The sequence below is a fragment of the Python bivittatus genome, unplaced genomic scaffold (assembly GCF_059951505.1).
Source record: "Python bivittatus isolate LINGU-HERP-01145 unplaced genomic scaffold, Pbiv_v1 ctg000020_np1212, whole genome shotgun sequence".
NCBI classification, from domain to species: Eukaryota; Metazoa; Chordata; class Lepidosauria; order Squamata; family Pythonidae; genus Python; species Python bivittatus.
The window spans coordinates 1,868,365-1,891,314 of record NW_028277030.1 but is presented as its reverse complement, the minus strand read 5'-3'; the positions used below and the strand labels follow the sequence as shown (position 1 = coordinate 1,891,314).

At 39.3% G+C, this 22,950-nt stretch overlaps 2 protein-coding genes across 4 annotated transcripts in view; one reads left to right on the top strand and one right to left on the bottom strand.

Moving 5' to 3' along the window:
• The first annotated feature begins 1,823 nt into the window (after window positions 1-1,823).
• Window positions 1,824-6,377, top strand: LOC148216960 (uncharacterized). Its single transcript, XM_088149913.1, has 5 exons — window positions 1,824-1,956; window positions 3,692-3,736; window positions 4,804-5,237; window positions 5,417-5,538; window positions 6,370-6,377. Exons 2-5 carry the CDS (start codon window positions 3,731-3,733, stop codon window positions 6,375-6,377), a joined length of 570 nt encoding a protein of 189 aa, XP_088006039.1. The 5' UTR covers window positions 1,824-1,956; window positions 3,692-3,730.
• The window catches only part of COL6A2 (collagen type VI alpha 2 chain), a 53,521-nt gene continuing 36,400 nt past the window's right edge, over window positions 5,830-22,950 (bottom strand). For 2 of the 3 annotated variants that reach the window (XM_088133069.1, XM_088133073.1), the window contains exons 24-28: window positions 22,598-22,643; window positions 21,489-21,641; window positions 20,276-20,728; window positions 19,375-19,413; window positions 5,830-8,071 (exon numbers count right to left, since the gene is read on the bottom strand). In XM_088133069.1, the coding sequence (XP_087989195.1) occupies window positions 7,464-8,071; window positions 19,375-19,413; window positions 20,276-20,728; window positions 21,489-21,641; window positions 22,598-22,643 (1,299 nt within the window). In that variant the 3' untranslated portion in view covers window positions 5,830-7,463. The other variant, XM_088133077.1, reaches the window with a different exon arrangement.

The following is a 22,950-nucleotide window of genomic DNA, read 5'->3' as shown; positions in this document are numbered from 1 at the left end:
CTAATATACGCTTAGCTATATAGTATTGGAATATACTGTATTTAGTCTCATCCTGATTAAATGATCTCTTCACAATGCTTTTGCTTTCAAAGGTGTATTATTTGGTAGTGCTACAAAGGACTGCTTGTGTAGCAATATTTCAGTTAACTAATGTTACCTGAGATTCTTTGGAGCCCTTTGCTTTCCGAAAGTGGGAACTGACAGTCCAAGCCTCTGTACTTAGACAAAACAAGCTCCTTGCTCTTCCATGGAAAACCTGCGGGAAGAGACTCTTCATCAGCCAGCATGGGACATCCATCTCCAGTGGGAGAGACCAGGAGGGCGTGGGCTGCTTCTGAGGGCATTGGAGGACAGCGCCTCCTCTGCCACCATGGCATGGAGATGAGCATGCATGGTTCTTGTTTTTCGTCTTAGGCAGCAAAATATTTTGGGCCTGCTCTGGAGAGGCAGCTTCAGCTGTCTCTCTTCATCTCCCATAGCAACTGTTTTTATTTCTTTTCCGTCTTGATACAGAAATTAATGTACACTGCATTTATCAAGCACTTGTGATCAAACCTTTTTTTTTTCTTTGTTACCCAGTTCTTGTTAATGAGTAACCCTTTGTACAAGGCTCAATTATTTATTCTCCTGAATAAATAAATTGGCATGCTGTACCACCTGAATAATCCAACAATGAATAATATCCATATCATTGATTGCTGAGTCTTTATCCTACTTACTAAAGTCAGTGTATTTATCTTAAAGGTTTGAATGGTGCAATCATTCCCTCTGGCCTGCATGGTATTGTGGTGGAAGCTAAAACCAATTCCGGCCTGAAGATACTATACTTTGATTTCTGTTCCAGATTCTACACCAAGGGAACGTTATACAAGAACAGGCAAAATGTGCAACTGGAGTACAATTCAACAGATCTCCTATGAGCTGAAAATTCTGGGGAAGTCCTTGCATTTCACTGAATGGAATCTTAGCTTGGCCTCTGTGAATGGGAGGGCTTGCCAACAGAGACTCTCGCCAACAGAAGTGGCGAGGCAATTTTCCCCAGTGTCTCCTTTCCCCTGCAGGACTCCCTCCGAGCTATGGTTATTCTTTTACAGGACAGAGTAAGCAGTAGTAGTGTGATGAGAGAATGTATAGCTGCAAAGAAAATACTTTCTCCATCTGCAGCTTTCATAGCCTCCAGATTATGCCTCCAGTTGCTCTTCTCTTCATCGGATTCCATATATGTGTTTGCCTTTTAACCTGAATTTTTCAGGAGAGATTGGGAGAAAATCTGGAATGCAGAAGCTTTAGTCGGATTTTAAAAATACTCATTGGCATGTGTTGATACTATTATAGGCATTGTATGCTTTTTAAATATTTTTTACTAAATTAGTGAAACAAAATTTTGATTTAGTGAAACAAAAGCAAGTTTATCAATTGGAAAAATACATTTTCCTTAGCAGAAACAAACAAATTCTGCCATCTCAAGAAAGATTCTCATCAAAATTTGGAATTGGTGCATCCACTTGAGCACCCCTGTCAAGCAGACAAGAGTGGCTGACCACACAACTTAGTGATGTAATTACTTGCCTGAATTTTCCCTTCCAGTAGACAGAAAATATAGCTCACCTTGGAACAATGATTTTCCTTTATTGCCACTCCTCAGTTTGGTTTGTATTATCACTGTGTACCTGATTTCCAATACAATCAGGTGATCTTGTGCTTGGGTGTGGATATGCAGTCTTCCCTTTAAAAGAATGTATGCAAACTGGAAATCATGGAAGGAAAAATGCTAAGTCAATAAAAAGGGTTTAAATTACTGGTGGATTAGTCTGCCCACAGTTACACTGGCTGGACCTGCTCTCTGATTGGCAGGAAAATTTGTAAGTGTACAGGGTGAGTTATATAATTGGAAATTTAGTAAGAAAAAAAGGCAAGCCGTAAACCCGACGTGCTACGGAGAAGTCTTGAATCTAGGTAAGTTTCAGCTTCATGAACAACTTTGTGCTTATGGAAGACAGAGGTAAACTGAAGCAAGGAATTGGGGCAAAAATGCTATACTAAAAGACTGAATATATCTGTATTTGTGACTGTATTAGAAAATATGACTTTACAGACTAAGTAAACTGGAGGATGAAGGTTCACTGTGCAATCTGATTCTCCATCTGCCCTGTGGGACAGATCTTGCCAGTTTTGCTGGCTTTCAATACCCCCCTGCTTAGAAGAAATCTGATAGCGATAGCTATATTTCTTATCCAGCTTATGATGGATGATATGGAAATACTCCTGGGGTGGTCTACAAATATTGTCAAAGAAAGAAATCCTAAAAACATAGATGTGGATTCAAGCAATGGCTTAGTTCTTTTGAGCACCAATAATTTCTGGGACATAGATTGCAACTCGCTTATGTGAAAATATGCACTTGACTCTAATCCCTGAAGGGGAACTTAGGAACATAATTCTCTGGGGGGTCCATGTACTGCTGTTCCTTTTGGATTCAAAACAGCTGTAGTTGAGTGAGGGGGCTCACTGGTGGATGATACAGAGTTTATAACATATTGCTCCTATTTAAAAAAACAACAGCAACAAAACAAAAACAGGACTAGACTTTCCCTAATTCTGTCTAATGCTGTTCTTTGGGCTAGTTTATATGTGACATTTAGCCCACATGTATGTGAAATATGGAACATGTGAGCCTAGTCAGGGGAGTTTAGCGACAGTTGTTGTGAATAATTAAGGAAGGTCTGAAATAGAAATTTTAATGAGAACCTCTCTACCATCATTTTGAATGTATACCTTTAAATTCCAAACTCTACAGCCAAATAAAGTAATACTCTATTGTTAAAAAAAAGCATTATATTAATTTAATAATTATTCCTTTGTTCAAAGGAATTCTGGCTCACTGAAACTCAGTATAACATGTTACCAGGGTTAGGTAGCTAACAGTAATAGCAATTAAGTAAAATCTTTATAAAAATTATGCCTAAAGTGCCTTGCCAATTCCTCCTCCTCCTCCCCCTCCTCTTTGTTGTTATTATTATTATTAATTACATACATGTGCCACCCAACTCCCAGCAACTCTATGTGGTTTACGCAGAAATGACAAAAGTGAATGGGATCATATTAAAAAAGGGGCTTCATATTCCAAAGGCTTGGGTGAAGAGCCAGGTCTTCAAGGGCCTTCAGAACATCAGCAAGGTGGGGGCCATCCAGATCTCAGAGGGAAACTTCATTCCAGAAGGCAGGCATTTCCGGGGTCCCAAGAAATGACATTGTTTAACTGAAGGAACCTGGAGTGTGCCGGCTTTGCAGATCAGACCGGCCAGGGAGATATCACAGGAGACAGGTGGTCCCTCAAGTTACTAGGCCCTATGCCATTTAGATTTGCGCTGACTTGAATCAGTGAAACTTGATATTGTGTAGAATTAACCATATCGTTTGCTTTTAATTCTGCACATACATTGAGTGAAAGCTGTACCAAAGTCTCTTACAAGAGTTATGCATAAATGCACTCTGAATGAATGAAATATATGCACACACATTCCCCTCACACATCATGTCTGTGTAGTTGGTTGAAGTGGTGAGAGCAAAGACAAGAGGCACTGTAGGCAATTATTTTAAGCCTGGAAGTCCTGCAGGAAGAGGAGGCACTTGGAATGCTGTGGGGAATGTGGGGATGACATTTCTAACTAGCAGTATCACTTGATTGCAGGTTGGGCCTTTTTCTCCTCTTCTGACATGTGGAATCCAAATGCAGGTAATACTTGGAAAGCTCTTGCTCCAGGGAAAAGAAATCATGTTTAAATCAATCTGTACATTTAGCAAAAAACAGAACAAAACAAAATGAAAAAAACCCAAACCCTCAAAGTCTGCATGAAACCTGATCAACAATTTTGTGTGCATTTCTCCCAATAGGGATATTTTTGTATGCCCTTTTCATGGTGTGCAGTTTTTGCTAGTGACTTTTCTTTCCTATATTCCAGTGTTTCTTAAAGTGTGGTCCTAGGGCCCCTGGGGGCCCCCCAAGCCCCTCTAAGAAGTCCTCAAAATCAAAATTATTTGCCAGCCTATTTTGAAAAATAATACAATTAAAATCTCATCAAACAATCATGAGAACCAGCAGAGGCAGCAAATGCATCAAGTTTAACTTTTAATACAGTAAATATCGATAAATATAACCCATACAACAAAAACTCTGTTGGAGTTCTCCATAATTTTTAAAAGTGGGAAGGAGTCCTGAAAGAAAAAAGAGTTTAAGAAACTCTGCTATATTCCATTATATTCTCCATTTTTATGCACGCTTCTCCCAAGGCCAGTTCTGTGGTCACTTTGGAGGTTTTTCACTCCAAACTTTAGAATATGAGAATTCAACATGCAAATTAATGCATGCAGTTGTACATGAACTCACACTATTTTGAAGAGAAGGAGAGGCTCCCTGTTCCCATTCCTGGTTTCTGTGCCCTCATTTGTAAGCGAAAGCTTATCTTTTTAACTCTTCCTCTATATGTTGTCTTACGTGTACTTTAGTTTTATTACTCAAGTATTATATTGTTTTATAAAACTTGACATTCTTCAAGATCTAGTTTTCCAGTAAAATAATTTTTATTTCTGCATCTAGGAACTATAGTTGGTTAAAGGCCTTATTTTCACAAAAGCTTTAGAGAGTACTGAACATAAAGATATTCTGAAGGGTGGGTCAAGGTTTCCTGATTGAAGAGATAATCTGCTTCTGTAGCTAATGTGTTTAAACTGGGTGGAACCCCTTTTAGAGGAGGTCAATAGCTAAACAAGGGCCCAGTATCTATATGTTTATGTTGCTGGCAGGAATGCCAGATGGGATGCCACCATCACAGCCTTTTCCTTCTGCTTCTGGACCACAAGTGGGACTTGGTCCTGGACCACAAGTGGGACTTGGTCCTGGACCACAAGTGGGACTTGCTCCTGGACCACAAATGGGTCCTGCTCCTGGACCACAAATGGGATCAGGAATGCCACTGTGTCCAGGTCCTGGTTACCCTGGCCAGCTTCCTCCTCTGTGTGGATTTCCCGGGCCAGTGGGGGGCCCTCTGGACAGACCACATCATCATGGACATCATCATGGATCTCAGCCACCATCTGGTCCATTTGGAATGCTCCCTGGCGGGCCTGGATGGCATCCTCCTGCACCACCGCCAGGTTGCCATCTTCCTGGGAGTCATCATGGACATCACAAAAAGCATAAGCATCATAAGCATGGCCATGCCCATCATGGCCACAAGGTAATTTGGTTATGTACTTTTCTGCATTTATTACAGTATTGTATATAATGTTCACAATGGAAACCATAGGAACAAACAAGTAGAAATGCAATTGTTAACAATACAGAAGTTAAATAAAGAAGGAAAAATACATGTGAAACATCAACATTTGTAATAGGCTTTAATCATTTTTCTTTCAGCATAGTGGCAGTTCCAGCAGCAGCTCAGATTCAGACTGAAGACCTCCCTCCCCAGCATGAATACAGCTCTTCAAACACTCCCCACATCAGTCAGAAATATTTTAAAATTCTTCCATTCCTTTGTATGTTCTTATGCATATAAACCATAAAACATGTACATTAGTTTATCCCAATTTGTGAGCTCTAAATGTGTTGAACTTCAGTGTAAGGTCCCCATCCAGCAGAACTTTTGAATTAAAGGCCAACATCTGGAAGGCACTATGGTGGAGAAGCTGATGTGATGTATTGTTAAAGTCATAACAATTTCTGCAATAAATACTAATGAAAAAATACCCATTTTGTATCAGCTATTCAGCTTAAAAGAGCTATGTTGATTACTTCATCTGTAAATACACACAAAACGAATGACACTATTATTAAGATATTGTGAAAAAAGAGTTTATTTATCAGGAGTGCAATTTTGGCTCAAGTAAGGATGTTATTCCAGAAACAGTATATCAAGAATACATTGACAGTGGGTATTCATTGCTCATCAATTAGTATGGCTTTGCACAGTGGCAGATTGGATAGTTCACACTGTATTTCAGAGAATGGTTAATCTGTGATTTATGAAAGAACAAGATTATTAGCAATTAGAAATAAGATGGAAGACATATTTTTGCTAGAAAGTTGGAAGTGTAAGAAAGGCAGTGTGGTGTAGAATAAGAAAAAACTAAAAGGAAAAAAATTACTTGGAGCTAGGAGTGTGCAAATCAGTAAAATATTAACAGGGCAGAATTCTGAATTACAAACATATGTTTTTAAAACCATGTTTTTGGTTTCATATGTTCATAATGTATGGAATCTTTATATCCATCTTCTTTGTTACGTAACATTTCAATTGCTTCCTCCCCCGTTTTCTTTTTAAAAATGCAGTCATGCTTTTTTCCATTCTTTTGCATGTAAATTTGCAGGCTTTTAAAACTTGGTTTGTAAGCAATTTCTTTGATTGGGGAAGCAATTAATTTGACTGAATTATTTATTCTACTGCAAAGCCTAATAGGAGTATACTGTTCAAATAAACTCCCAGTGGCCTCTTTTACATCTCTACGTGTACAGTAGTACACTTCAAACTGGGATCAGTTCAACAGTGCTTATCATCATTATTGTGGAAAAAAGAAAAATAGTCTGCCAAGGCAACCAGGGAATTTCCAGATTTATGCATGCAACAGTGAAAGCTGATGGCACTAGGCTTCAATTAAGTGTAGCAAGAAATCCAGAAGGTAATCCAGCAGAATCTCTTTCACATTATAATGGAGTCCATTTTCAGTGAAAGACTTCTTCCTTGGGAGCAGAACAGTGCAGGTACAGGGGGACTGAATGCCATATCTTGTCAGTATAGGAACAAAACTCCTTTTCTTAGATCTTTCTAAGATGAAGTAGCTATAGATATCTATGTGAAGTCCATTTATTACATGCATCATAATACATGGGAAACCATCCAATGTTTCAACCCTGAAGCAAGTACATGAAAAGCAAGCAAGGAAGACTAGATATTTACTAATGGAGTAGACCAAGTGCAAGACTCAGTACTGGTAAAAATATTTCCTGTTATTGTTTCAACTGCAAAGTATCTCCTTGAAAAGGGAGGAGTTGTTAGCATCACAATCAAGGCAAAATGGAATTACCCGTCTACCAGTAAATGGATGAGTGGGAAATAATGGGAGAGGAGGGAGGGTTAAGTTGGATCCTTGAGGCAGCTGGAAGTGATAATTTTTTATGCTTTATGTTGAATGCACTGTTCCTCTATTCAGCACCAAAAGGATTACAATATAAACATTTTAAACAATGTTTTAAAGCATGACAAATGATACTGTGTTGTTCTGTATCCTCCTATGATCTTGTTTTTAATTAGCACCATAAACATTATTTGAAATGAGCCTACCAATTTTGAATATAAAAATAAATTCCCTTGAAAATTTGTGCCAGCTACCCTCTGGCAGCATATGTTTGCTAAAAAACCATGTAACAATATAGGAGCACAAAAGCTTTGGTGTCTTCCTCACAACTAACAGATCCACCTAATGAATCTATCGAAGAAGTCAGGCTGGGAGAGACTTGTGTAGTCCTTCTCCCGGAATATGGCTGACCGGTCTCCTAGGCTGATCTTCAGCAGGACATCCATGTCCACATCACTGCCTAGGGCCACCACTGTGGACATAACATTCTGCTTCTTCATGGAATCAATTGCCTCATCCAAGTTTTTGTTGCTTGTAATACCATCTGTGATGAAGACAAATGACAGCTCCGCATTACGCCGAGCTGCCTTCTGCCTGTCTTGTATGTTGATGACAAGGTTGTTGATAGCATAGATGATGGCAGACCCAATGTTGGAAGAGGAGTCCAAATATTGGATCCCGGCTAAACGATCTGAGATGTTAGTAAGATTGTATGTCAGTGGGAAAACTACCACATGTTCATCCTCATTTCCATATTGCAGCAGGGCAATGCGTGCATTCATGTTGTCATTGTCACTTCTGGCCAGTGTGAGATGCTCAGCCACTTCTTCTATAAAACCATGGGCCCTGCGAAAGTTCAGGCTGCCAGTTCTTTCAGAACCATCCAGGAGGAAGACAATGTCAACTGGACGCTGTGTGCACTGGGCAACAGAAAGCTCTGAGTAGGGGAAGGAAAAAGAAACAGACAATCAGGACTCTACCATATATAACTCAAAAAGCTGGGGAATGGATTTCATTCCACTTTGAGATTTTCTAAGCCTGGAAATCAAGCAAGGGAATGTTTATTCTTTTCTCATCTTCTTCCCCATCTACCATAAAATATTTCTGTTATTCCAGAGGGACACTGAGAGTTTAAACTCTGAGAATGGCAGAGTTTAAGAACCATGTGCTGTTTGGAATGGAAGTAAAACTTCACACATGCAACTAGAAAGAAAAGTACAAGTAGAAAAAAGATGATGTATATCTAAAAAATGGAATTTCTTTGGGCTGGCAATCCATGTGCCCTCAGTCTCTTAGTAGTCAGGGGTTTTCACTGAAGAACATTTTTGACCAGTATATTTGTGCTAAGAGTTGGTATTATGATGGCATGGAATATATAAAACAATTCATGTGATAAAAATACTTAATTTTGATTAATTTTGTGGGGTACAACATTTAGTTTAAAAAGCATTTAAAATAGAGGAAGCAGGAAGACATACACAAACACCACCAAAACCATTATCTTCTTCACCAAAAAATGTGAACTCCCCTGAGTTTAAAGACTAAAACCTAGGGAAGAGGCATTTCTTTAATTGGGTGGTGACCATATTTTCCAAATGTTTCTTTGCTGCAAAGAATTTGAGAAATTTTGCTCCAGGACCTAAAATGAGAAAGGGATGTCCTGGGAGAGGATTACAGGTAGTCCTTGTTTAGCAATCATTCACAATTACGATGTGATGAAAAAGTAACTTTACAACCAATCCTCACATTTATGACTTTCATAGGTCTGTAAAGTGGAAAAAAAAAACTGAAGGAAGATTATAAGCACAGTCACAGTTTCACTTAGTTACCACTTCACTTAATGACTGAGTTGCCAGTCCCAATTGTGGTTGCTAGACGAGAACTACCTGTACTTAGGACAAGTCCTAGGCCTAACTAGATTTTTGTTTGAAAAGATATATTAAAGCTGCAATAAATATTACTCCATTAGCCAAGGTTTACAGTTTATTGAGATTTCATCTCTTTCTCTCTTTCACCTAATGAAAGCACATTATTTTATTTATTTATTTATTTATTTATTTTTATTTATTTATTTATTTGATTTATCTCCGCCCATCTCCCCCTGCTGGGGGACTCTGGGCAGCTCACATAACCCATTAAAACAATAAATATATATAAAATTATCTAAAACATAGAAACTGTGCAAAACATTACTAGAAGAAACGAAAAAGTCCCAGAGGCCGATGGTTTCCAGAGCTGCAGACGACAGGCCTCTACTGTAAGGGGCTAGCCATCCCCATGCTTGATGTATTCCCTCCCCACCCCAGGCCAAGTGGCAGAGTCAGGTCTTCAAAGCCCTCTGGAAGGCCAGGTGTGAGGGGGCCAATCTCACCTCTGGGGGCAGAATATTCCAGAGAGCGGGGGCTACAGCAGAGAAGGCACACCTTCTGGACCCTTATAATTGGAGCTCTTTTACCAAGGGGTCCGAAGCATGCCCTCTCTGTGTGATCAGGTAGGACAGGTTGAAGTCATGGGGAAGAGGTGGTCCCTTAAGTAACCTGGTCCCATGCCATGTAGGGCTTTGAAGGTGATAACCAACACCTTGAATTGGACCCAGAAGCAAACTGGTACCCAATTATTGACATGATTAGCAAAAATGACAACAAAAACAGAAAATGTATTCATAAAACATTTTATGGAAAATAAGCTTTTACTGGCTTAATAAATTAATTGCAAACTTTTACCCAAAAAAGCATTTTTGTACATTAATGTCTCCTTGGGAAGAGCACTGTAGAAAGTCTCCAAATCTTTCACTTGTTTTCTTTTACATCACAAATAAAACAGATTTACACAGGAGATAGGAAACTTCGCTGAGGTTCCTTACCACTGCACAATGAATTGCCAAAAATTAAATAACAAGAAATCATTTCCATTTACTCGGTACCAAATTATTTGTAAGTTCACGCAAAGAATTTGTGTCGGTGTGATTGAACCCTAAGTTAGTGGAAGAAAACAGAACAAAACTGATACAAAACTGATGCATACTGTACACAGAGTATGACAGACTTGGAAGAACAAAACAATTCAAAATTGATTCAAAACTTTGGCATAGCTGTTGATTGGAAACCAAATGTTGGGTTTTGTAGTTAATTATATAGCCAGACAAGTTCCTGAGCATGAACATCAGTTTCTGAGTGCAATTTTCCTTGGATTGAGCCAGTTTATAAGGAGTGTGTCAACATTTAACTAATAGATGCAAACGATGGACAAACATTATTTACAAATTAACCAGATTATATACTTCCCTCTATACATTTTTCCAGTTATTACTATTTCTATGGGTGCCAGGAAACATCATTAGTAGGTCATAGTTTGTATCAACAAAATTTGTGCCGAAAGACGTCTTTCTGCTGTTTTAGTGCATTTTGCTATTCAACTGCCTGGATGACACTGTGCCAAGTCTTTAAAGTGACCTTTGGCCGGCCTGCCTGCCCACTGCCCCCTGGCATATTGCACATGCTGATTTGCAGCTTTTTTGTTGTGACCTGCTGGCTGAGCCAGGGATTCTTTGAAAAATGCAGGACCAGAGGCAAAGAATAAACATCTCCAGGGTTTCCCCCAAAATGAGTGTTAATTCAGATCCTTTTTTCCCTTTGTTTGGATCCACACACGCTTTTAAAGTGCAGCCAGTGACTTCTTAGAAGTTGCCACCTGTTTTTCTAAGGATTCATAAAAACAGAAGAGTTGGCAATTTTATCCTCAGCAGCATTTGTCCTTATTCCTATCAACTACATAGCCCCTGCCCTCCATAAAGAAATATGGAGAAAGTGTAACATTTCTTTTCAAGTCACCTCTCTCCCAGCAAGCAACGACTGGCAAGTCAAGCAGGCAATGAGACATGTCATTAGCATGATATGAAATGTTGAAAGAGCAGAAATAATTGGGAGAAAATAAGAAAGTGAGCAAATAGAAAAACAGAGAAAAGATTGTACTAATGTAGATTTCTTTTTAGCTTCACCATCCTACAATTCATGCCTTGACACTTGAATCCAATCCATTTCAATTATCTTTGTTATGGTCTTTGATAACTCCAGACTACAAACCAGGTCATTATGTACCTTACACAATTGCTGAGAGTTGCAAGAGCATTCTGAATACAGTAACAGCTTTTCATGCCATATGGGAGGGCTCTCTTGAAGTGAGAGAGAAAACTCCAGAGCCAGAGGTTTAACTTAATGTATCTCTGAGTCTTTGGAAAAATCCACAACATATGACAGGAGTCAGCAGCCATATGGACTGCCTCTAAGCATGCTATTTGGGCCCCTATGTTTCTGGAATTTGTTAGAAAACCTTTAGTGGCATCAGGTTTGGTGTGAAAATGCCAAAATAAAACTGGAAACGGGCACATGGTTTCTGTGAGGCCAAATATACCCATTATCACTCTTTCAACCCCCTCTCCCTGCCCAAACCCTGGGAAACATGCAGAAATCATGCTGGTGGAATTGAGCAGCAAGATTTTCAGGTAAAAAAATGGGCTTTTGCAGGGACACAATCCTTTAATTCCCACTTCATCCCTCCAAATTTATAAAAGAACGGGCTGGCCACTTACATTCTGCTCTATCCTGTGATGTGACTTCCCCTCTGGAAGCCCTTCTGTGTTTCCCCAGTGGATTTAGGGAGTGACTTGCAGTCCCTGGCTGGGCTGAATATTGTTGCACATCCCTCACTAAGGGAGCATTTGTATGAAGAAGGTGTGAGGAGGAAATGTCATAAAGGAATTCATGTATGAATTTAGAGCTTACTCACCCATGCAGGAATAAATGTTTGGAAAGTTCCACTGTTTTGGTAACTTTGCTGCTGAGTAATTTGGATGAGAGCCTTGCATAGACCTAATTGTAGCATGCCCACAGACTATTGAAGAAGGAGTTCTCAACAGCCAAATACTTACCTAATGCTGCTTCAGGACACCATCTAGGTTGCCATTCTAGAGATCTGGCCATCTGATGTAGTACAGAGTCAGCTGTCTGCGAGGACCAGGCCAACTTCACTAGGCCTCATACAACCTAAACTCATCCTGGCTTTACCCAGTCACCTTTTACTGTATCATGGATCGTATTAGCCAGCGCCCAGCCCTTGTAGTTGCTGTTTTCAAAACTTGACTTACTTAGTCCAGACATAATGACTACTTCTAGTCTCATGGTAAACTAACTTGAAACTGGGAAATAATACAACTCCCAAATGATCTTAATACTATTATAACTTAATCTTAATTATATTTTAACCTTAACTCTGGGGCCCCAGTCTTATTTATTCTTAGCATGAACTTTGTAAGCATGCTTAGAATAAGTATGTTAATATTTTGTTTGATCTTTGTGGTCCACATTCAAGGCTATGTTTACAATACTGGGAATGGCAGTCATATTTTTACCTTGGCAAAGTAAGATATGTATTTTTCCAGGTACCCCCGTTTGTTTTTCATTTTGTATTCCCCTTTGCATAATATTTTGCATCATGACCAGTGATATCAATAGAAACTCTACAAGGTGTTCATACGTCCTTCCTTCTAGGAAGGGCAGGGTCTATCTCAAACATGGATCTAGACACGGATATCATCCATTACTTTCAAAAGGATGCAGTCTATTCTTAATTCACCCCTACCCCCACTAGCTTGGACAAGTAGTATACTTGCTACTTTTAATTAAGGAATGTTTAGGATAATTTTTACACCCATGCAATTGCACCAAGAGTTGGAAACTTTTTCAGACCCCATGCACTATTCCACAGAATTTCACACTCCCACCCAATTGCCCCACAAATCCTGATTGCCAAAACATTGTAAAATTGGGCATTCTACAAGATCCCAACACACACACACACACACACAAACGTTTTTCCTTTCATTTTGAGGATTCAGAGTTTTACAGTCTGACCACCTTCCTGACCTCTATGCATGCTGTGATTCTGGCCACTGAATTCCATTAGCCTTGCCAGAAAGTGAACTTGCCAGATTATGTTGGTATCTCTAACCAATATGTCCAAAGCTACTGTTGAGACACAATTCTTCATTGCTGCTGCTACAGGACTGGAGTTGTGAGGAAGACACCAGCATGGACCAGGCATGTTTGTGTCTTCACATCACAATTTTAATCTGAATACTGTTTTCTCTCATGTACCTTATGATATGGCAACCTGTAGGAAATACTGTCACTCTTATCTTTTATGAGTCTGCAAAATTCTATATAATCTATAACAGATTGTATAGAATACAGATACTGGCTGGGGAATTCTGGGAGTTGAAGTCCACATGTCTTAAACTGCCAAGGTTGAGAAACACTGATCTATAAAATCTACAACATCATCTTAAGTATTAAAATTGCCTCTTGCAAGCGATCTTAGGGCATAGTCACACAACCATTTCTCCCAGGAGTGACAGGGGAATTCTCTTCCCCCTCCTGATTTTAGTGGTAAATGGATTTGATCATTCTAATCTTTTGAGTGTAAAGATAAATTTCAGAAATAATGTATACAGAATTTCTGTTGGCTTTACACATAAAACATGCAAAGTTCATATGAATATGCAGCTTGAAATAAGTTCAAAAAATTAGTATGTGTGGTACATTTTGTGTAAACTTTTTGCCTTTATGGAAAATTCTACATTTACCTCATATAATTGGAATAGTGGAAGAAAGAGTTGCACTAAGTTAGTTATATGTTGTTAGCATAGAAACATTACCAATTATGGTAAGATTCAGCTAGTATAGAATTTAGTAGTGGCAAAGTAAACTGAGGTTGCTTGATGAAGCCCAACAGGTAATGGAAACCACTGTATGGGATCTGTGTTCCTTGAATTACCTACCAAAGCCCTTGGAAATAAAAAGAAACAGACAGAGAGACATTTACAGACAATCAGTTGGTGGAAGAATGGACACAAGATATTTACCAGCTCTTAAAAAGCAGTTAGGATTAGACATATGGTGGTCATGCCATGGCTTCAGTAGAGATAAAGACAATCACTGAACACTTAGAAACATTCCATGTGGCAACTTAATTGCAAAACCATGTGGTTTCTTCACCCTTATTTTATTCTATCTGGGAAGTCAAAGAACAGAATGTTGTCACCCTTCTTACTTTGGATTCTTCAGAGCAAGGATGTTAAACGTTTTCCAGGGAGGGAGCCACCCTTGGGCTGAACTCCAAATATAGCAGGTTGTGCCAGGTCAAAAACTAAATTGCTGTTCATTTCATATACCATTAATTAAAATACAGGTAGTCCTCGGTTAGCGACGGTACTTGGGACTGGCACCTCCATCGCTAAGCGATGTGGTCATAAAGCGTGATGTCTTGTGACCATGCTGACTTATGATGGCAGTTGCGGCAGTCCCAGTTGCCATCGTTAGGTGAATCCCACGTGGTCGCAGCATCGTGTGGTCATGTGATCGCCATTTGCAATCTCCTGCTGGCTTCCCCATTGACTTTGCTTGTTGGAAGCCAGCAGTGAAGGTTGCAAATGGCAATCATATGACCGCGGGTTGCTGAGACATCGTAATTGCAAGCCAGTTGCCAAGCGCCTGAATTGCGATCATGTGATTGTGGGAATGCTGCAACAGCCGCAACTACGAGGACCTGTCGTAAATCCTCCTTGTTCAGGGCCATCATAACTTTGAACAGTTGCTGAATGAGTGGTCGTTCAATGAGGACTACCTCTAAAAACAATTAACATCCTTACTCTCCAGCCATCCCTTTAATGTTTTCCCTCTTCTAACCAGTTGGTAACAATCTCTTGGGGCCCAGAGCAAGATTCTTGCAAGGGTGTGTGTGTGTACCACAACCTAGGTCTCTGCTTTAGTAAATATGCCAATATCTCAGCCCAGATAGGTTTTAAGGTAAGGAACTAAAGGAGTGCAGTGCAGTGGCTGCAAATATTTCTTTGCCAGGGCCAGGGTGCTGGTTGCTAAGCAAAGCTGCAAGTAAGCTTTAGCCACACCTGAGCAGACTTTTGAGAACGTTCCTATTCTATAAGCTTCTTTGTTATAATCTGGAATTAATGAAAAGTCCAGGAAGAATTATTCAGCTAAAAGGGCTGTCCTTTTAAAAATCTTTATGTTCTGTAGGCTGAACCACAAATTTGTTTTTCTCTTAGAGGCAGAATCATCATTTCAGCAAAGCCCTATTACAGTATCTGGATCCCCCACAATCTCTTTGTGCACCATTTTAAAAGTATCAATGAACAAGTCCATCCACTCCTGCCGCTCATGTCCAGTGGCAAACTTGGCTTTTTCGGCGGTATAGGCCAAGGTGGCCACCAGCTGGGTATACATGCTGGGGTCCTGGATCTCCCTCGTGGAGTTCAGGAACTGGGCGATCTTAGGTTTGGTGCTGGGCAAAGTTATCTCGACCTCCACAGGGCGGAAAGTAACTGGGTACCTCCCATCTGCAAGTGAGTGTCAAAAGAATATTTTCAGGGCTGTGCTCTGATTTCAGATCCTACTGGTTTTATACATCGATGCTGGTGCTGAATTGCAGGCTTGAATGAATTTAAATATGGTAGTTCCTGGACAATACCTTCCCCGGGGTCCCTATGTTGTAGTCTTGTCAGGAGCAGAAAAAGGCCCTTTTATATCTTCCAACCCATTTTAAAATATCTTTAGTGCTTTTAAAACTTCATAATGTTTGTTCTGCTGCTAGCTTTAATGTGATCTTATGTGCTGCATTCATTATTGCTGTCATTTTTGCCTGCTGTTGCTTTGTTACTCCTTCCTTCCTTCCTTCCTTCCTTCCTTCCTTCCTTCCTTCCTTCCTTCCTTCCTTCCTTCCTTCCTTCCTTCCTTCCTTCCTTCCTTCCTTCCTTCCTTCCTTCCTTCCTTCCTTCCCAAGATACTGCAGTTATTGGGCCATTTAGAAGTCAACAAGCAAAAATAAACATTTTAAAGGCATTACTCTAACTGAAATTGGTTCTACTTATTAAACATACAGATACCTAGTCAGAAATCAAATCAAAATCATTGTGTGTTACAGCACACACAATGAAGGATACTGTGGTTCCTATTGGTGCTAGGCTGCCTGCAACCTATTGCACTATTGGTGCTAGGCTGCCTGCAACACCCTTTAAGGTGCCAGTAGATCCAGGTTTGGTTCAGTTTGGTTTGATTTCTACCATAGATGTGTTAATATTGATTGCCTTAATTGTTCTTGCATGTTTTCTTAGTTACTGTACACCACAGAGAGTCTGCATGATTGTGACAAATATAAATAAGGTAAGTGAACAAGGCTGAAAATGTGGTTGTTTTTAGGAAAAAAAGAAATCTCGCCCAATGCAAAGTCCAACTGGAAACATAGCACTTTTTTCTTAGTACCAACTGAAAAGCATTAATTCACTTAACATCCTTCTCTCCCCTTTTCATTTAGGCAAGGTTTTAATCAGGCTAATGTATTTCTCCTGTGCCCAGGCTGCTTTCTAGTGAGCCCACACTTGTTTCAACTGCACAGTGCTGAATCCTTTGATCCAGATGTGGAGATCAGCACCACATCCTTCCCGACTGATGCCCCAACAATCTTTTCTAGGCAACTTAGAGGCATTGCAAAGAGCTGGAAACCTGCACATTTATATTCCTCAAAAGATGCACATTTATATTAATCAAAAGGTAAATGAAGGAATAATATCTAAGAAGTAGAGATCCAATACTTTAGGACTAAACTGACTACAATATGTATAAGTTTTATTGTTCCTTTAAATGAAGACATGAAGGAAATAGTTTTGTGCCCTCTTACAGTCTTTGAAACAATTATTCTTGAAGTAAAGGAGAATAGCAAAGGAGCAATATCAAGGATTTAAGGTGTATTATTAAAGGTTTCTGGAAAGCAAACTCCAACTTTGAATATCTATGGGAATAGGAACTTGGAAAATGTACAGCAGATAAAAGATGGAACATTTTTCAGAGGCAGCAATGGTAAAATCTGTCTCTGGGAGGATTAGGCCAAATTCATTGAAATTAAGATAATAACGATATCATATCCCATTTTTTAAACCAAAAATTTCAAGAACTATAACCAGGCATTTCTGAAGAGATATGACAAAATTGGAAGATACTGGCACCTTTGGTGGCATTGCTCAAGAATCCAAGAGCTTTGGAAATTTATTTTAGGGAGATAAATAAGATCTGTATACCATCTTTCTAGCAATACCAGAATTATGTATTTTATCATTGTTTGGAGGAGAAACAAAGTCATGATCAGTTTATGCTGGTGGCAGTAAAAATACCCAGAATGGAATACAAGTAGGAGATCTGTATTCCAGCTTTAAATTTTTGCTACTGAAAATTATTAGAAATAGTTTTAATGGAAAAGTTTATGGCCATAGTACACAAACTGCAGGGTAGTAGGTATAATAACTCTTTTAAACTAATTTTGAAAAAAAAATCATTCAGTTTGTTAAACACTGAGAAGCAATTCAAAGACATTTGTTCTAAACAGTGATATGCATTTTGTGAGTGAAGCTGAATGATCATTTTGAAGGGAAGATTTAAAGAGGGGGTTGCGAGTCAGCCCAGTATTAATATTCTTTTTATTTAATTATTCAAAGTCCTGATTATTTTTATTAATCAATGGGGAAGTTGCTATCTTTTAGTTTTTATCTATTGATTTCAGGGAAGCTATGCAATTCTTAAATCAATATTTAGAGGTTTGTACCTCATCAATGCTGTTGTCTAGTGAAAGGATGCCATTGTAGCAGAGACTCCTGTGGTGTTACCCAGCAGTGCAAGGGAGAACATAATCATGGCCTCCTGCTGGGCAGATCCCAGAGGGCATCAGTTAATGGCATCGGGAGGCAATTTTTGGATGGATGGATGGATGGATGGATGGATGGATGGATGGATGGATGAAGATAAGCAAGCTAAAACTGAATTCACACTAGAAATGCTGCAAATAAAGAAATCAACCAGAACTCTTCCTATGTATGGTTGTATTCTCTCTAACACACAAGATTTACAGATTGGGAGCCGTTATGAACTGGGGAAGGTAGGTGGCAGCTTTTTACCAACAGGGACTAGTGTGTCAACTGTCTGGAGAGGATGGACTTAAGTCACCCATGCGCTAGTGATAAGCAAGTCAGAATCCTCTAGCTAGCCCAAGATGCAGTCATACAGTTATTGCTGGGAACTGAATGTTTCCTCATATGATACATAAATTGCACCAGTTGCAAGAGTCAGGAATGGGTCTCTGAATATAAACTAGAATGCATTTTTAACTTAGAAGCAATGAATGCTTGAGGCCACGTTATCGGGCCAGCATTACATCTGTATCATTTTACCACCTGCAGTAGAGCTACTTCTGTCTCTGAGGGCAATTTCTAGATCTAGAACATAATACCAACTGAAATTATTAAGCCCCTTCATTACAAACCTTTCAGAAAACTCTGAAAGACTAGCTCATTTTATGTCTTCCTTAGGAGTTGCATTTTATGGAAAGCAAGGATTGAGTTGGAATGATATTTTACTATTGTGAATTACTTTTATTGATTGTAATATTTAATGGTTGTATGTTTTATCTTATGAGCCATTTTGGACTTTCTACCTTGGAAGATGATATGTTTATGTAAACTAGTTTAGCTAATAATGTAGTAAGACACAAGAGGATGAGATATTTCATGTTGGTCCAACAAGAGAGGAATGAAGAACATGGTGTAAAAGTGAATGAGGAAATTCTTGAAATATCAGATAATTTGTTCTAAACTTTAGAGCCAGAACTACTTCACATGCATTGATCCAGAGTTCAATTTCTGCATTATGGCTTACTGATTAGAACTGGCAGCATCAGGATCTAACCAATTTCAAATGCACCATAATATAAACCAACATTTGATCAATGACAGATAAACTGTTTTGTCTCTATATCTGTAGAAACATGGCAAATTTCCCAAATGCTTGATAGAAGCACCCTTACTTTTTATGCTTGGTCTCTGGCCTAAAGATTAGGTTGTTATTCTCAAAAGGGACAGATTAGAAGAAGTTTCTATGCTTTGAGAAATTACTGTTTCAGAAAAGATCTGGAATATTTACAACATGTCCATAAAGGAGAATAGCTGTAATACAAAAACGTATCTACCTGTAAAAATAAACATTAGGAGGGAAAATCATTTAAAAATAACATAAGGATATGAGCTAGAAAATCCATTCTTTGCTTAAGTCAGATTTCTTTTGCATGCTATAGTAAATTGGAATGGAAGGGGAAAGAGGATCATAGTTCAAATTATTTTTGTTTTACCTGTTTGGCAGGGTAGTTCAGGGCAGACAATCTGAGGATCTGAAAAAAAGCATAAAAAATAATTGATGAAATCACTCAGATCACATTAAATTTGCAGCTACTAAGCTATGTATACATACAAAAAATTAGGCAGGATATTGAAGATATTAAGTTTTAAACTGTAAAGAGTTTGAAGAGAGGCTACTTAATTCTGTCTCCTAGGCCAGTTATGAGCCAAACTGACTGACCATGCAGGGACAACGATGCATTGGCCTAGGAACTTTCCCCCCTCTTTCATGAAAGCGAAGCAAAGCTGCTAACAAAGGGACAAAGAGAATGTTTGCTCCATCATTATCAACAAATCAATTAAATGCCATTTTGATTTAGGATGACAGCCTTAATCAAGAGTCAGAATGTGGAACTGGCATTCAGACTCATTCTAGGATTGGCAACCACTACATTGGTCAGACTTCGACATCTGTGCTTCAGACTCTTCTAGTGGGTACAAAATACGGTGAGGCTATGCTTTTAGCTATATAGGCCTCCCTGATTAAAGTGCATTAGCAAACACTGTTTTCTTCATAGTGAATTATAAATCCAGTAGGGTATGATGTGGATCTAGACTGTGAATTTTTTATCTTACTGAAATGATGCTGTTTTCTCCCAGTCAATGTTGCACATAGCCTATTTTTAAAAATGTCAGTCAATATTGTGAAATATTGTAAAAGAAAGACTCGCTACTGGATCAGAACATTCCATACTGCCCTTTCCTTCCAACTCTGAATAGCACTAGACCTTGGCAGTTGCTACTTTTTAAAATGGAGATGCCATGAACATAACACTTAGCCCCAAATGCATGAAAACTCTGACATGTCATATTACTTTTTTGCAATTAGCCTTAACAAAGGTGGTACTGACAGACCTGGACAGAGTTCAAGCTCTATTTTGTCAAGGAACTCTTCAGCCACCAAATCAGTGAACACATTCATTCTTTGGACTCTTGCTTCATTGTTACAAGCAATTGATTTCAGAGACTCCGATTCTTCATCTACATGGAACATGTCTCCAATCCCAATGGCATTGACAACAACATTTCCATCACAGAGGGCTTGCAGGTTGGAGTCTTTATCTCGCGGGTCATGACGTCCATCAGTCACCACCACAGCAAACACCCGGGCCTTTTCTCTCCGGCTTTCTTTGATGAGTGTTTCATAGGCAAACTGAAGTGCAGAGGGAGTCCATGTGCCCCCTGCAATCCACTCCAACTTCTTCACTGCCTCTTTGAAACTGGAGAGGGAGTCAATGCGCTTGTCATTGAGCTGGATGGCTTCAAAGGTCCCCTTATGACTGTACTGTACCACTCCAACACGGGCACCTGCCAGGAAAATAAATTCAGTAACAATTCCTGGACTTTGATATTTTAAGTCCCCTTTCATCACACTGATCTGTAACCCCCAGCCTGCTGGAATGCAGATTCACATATGTACTAGGCCAATGATTTCAAATCATTTTCAGAGACCAGTAATACAGTTATTGTAAGAAAAATGCTCAGAGAAAGTACAGATGTTCAAGAAATGTGGGTATAAATCTCTTCAAGCCATATCATTTCAGAGAAAGGGCTGGTCGATTCCCAAGTCAAGTAACAATTGACACAGACATAATTGCACATCACAAGTGGCAGCCACAAAGACATCAGCTGCCACTGACTATTGTCTTCTGGGACAGGCCCAACAGGACACCTTGGGATCTCCTTTGCACTGATGGATGACACCACTGGAGTCTCTACTACTACATCATCTTTTCTCTTAACAACAGCACTAATGAAGTAGACAACTAACTACTTCAATGAAGCTCCCAGTGCACATAGAAGTTGATGAGAGAGAGCTGTGGGTATGTTAGAGAAAGCTGGGTCCAAATGAAGATTTTTCTATATATCTTTAAAAAAAAATTAGACCAATGTGGAACACTGATGGGTCAAGACGGCAACTATTTGCAGAAGTGACATAGATCAGATATTGCTTCCTACGGTAGCAATAGATTAATGGCTGAAAAAATGTATGTCATCATATAAATATCAGAGACCATTAAAGCTAGGAAGAATATTCAACTGTAAACAAAAATCATCAGTCACTGACCTGTCTCAGATTTTGGATCTTTGGCAATGGAGCCTAGCCTGCTCACTACATTGATGACAAAATTCTTCTCCAGGGAGAAATTGGTATAGCCAATACTCTCTGAACTGTCTATGACGAAGACAATGTCCAGTGGACCACACCGCTTTTCACAGTCTATGCAAAAGAGACATCAAATAGTCAGAAGCCTTGCCATGAAATTAGCCCAGAACCTCAACAACCATGTACTGCAAAGAACTGAGAAGTGTTTTCAAATTATGGAGCCTCCTGAAGCCTATTCGATCACTGCATATATGAACAAAGTAGGAGCTAACATTTTGAATTGTTTTACACACATTATGCTAAACTAAATCTGGAGTTCTCTAGGTATGTTGGACTATTACCCCCATTATCCCCAGCCAACATGGCCAATCACAAGGGTGAGAGATAGTGATGTGAGTATCTAGAAGGCATCAGAGCGGGGAAAATCAAGCCATCCCATAGATAACCCAGGCCCTGAGGACCCAGGCAGCGCTGTGCTTCCAAGCTGTCCCTTCCTACATGGTCAGGAGCTTGGCATTTGGAAACTTAAGCTTCTGGTTTGGCTGAACCGTGGTTGGCCAAATGCTGGCTAATATTAATTAATGTTAATTCAGAGTTAATTTTAATGACGTCACTCCAGAAAAAAATTAGTAAAGCTTAACTCTGGTTTCACTTCCAAATGCATCTCTCCTAAGCTAAGTGAGAGGGAAATGGTGAGCTGACAAGAGTTCCCTGGAGTTGGGTGGCCAATAAATAAATACATAAAAACAGACAAATAAGTATCTTCTTCTGGGTTATTTCCCACAGTGGGCACACATCCATGGTATGCTGTGACTACTTCTGCCTATTTGCAATGCACTAAAAACAAATCTACTTTTTACAGACATCTACAGTTGTGCAAATCCATTTGATGAAAGGACTATTCATTGGTCCTACCGCAAACTGTCCAGAACTAGCCTAGCCACCCAATAACTGAAGAACACCACAACATGATGGCAACTTTTTCCTATCAAGACTGGGCATAAATTTCCCCATCTCAGAGAATCCTTCTGCTCTAAATGAAGATCATGCAAAGAAGACTCTGAACAAACCACAGCAGCCACAGGTCTCTCTGATGTAGGTCATCACATCGCAGTCCTATCAACAATAACAGCAACGACAATTATGTTATGCAAGGGACACATGGACACCAGTAGAGTATTATAAATATTATACAGTAATGTGTATTGCAATGTTGTATTATTGTAATACTACAAGCCCCCAAATAACTGCCTATCTTCCACAAAATGTGATCAGAGGGTACATACATGAAGATATAGAAGAACATGAAAAAAAATCTGCTTCTGATTATAATTTCTATTATGCCAGGTAGTGTGAAGCAGCACTTGCTATCCCTTTTCATAGTTCACAGCAAATTACAACTGATATCAGAAAGGCAGCTAGA

Excerpts from the sequence above, each read along its gene's own strand:
- LOC148216960 (XM_088149913.1), top strand. Across the intron at positions 5,238-5,416 it reads ATGCCCATCATGGCCACAAG|CATAGTGGCAGTTCCAGCAG; the intron begins GTAATTTGGTTA and ends TTTTTCTTTCAG.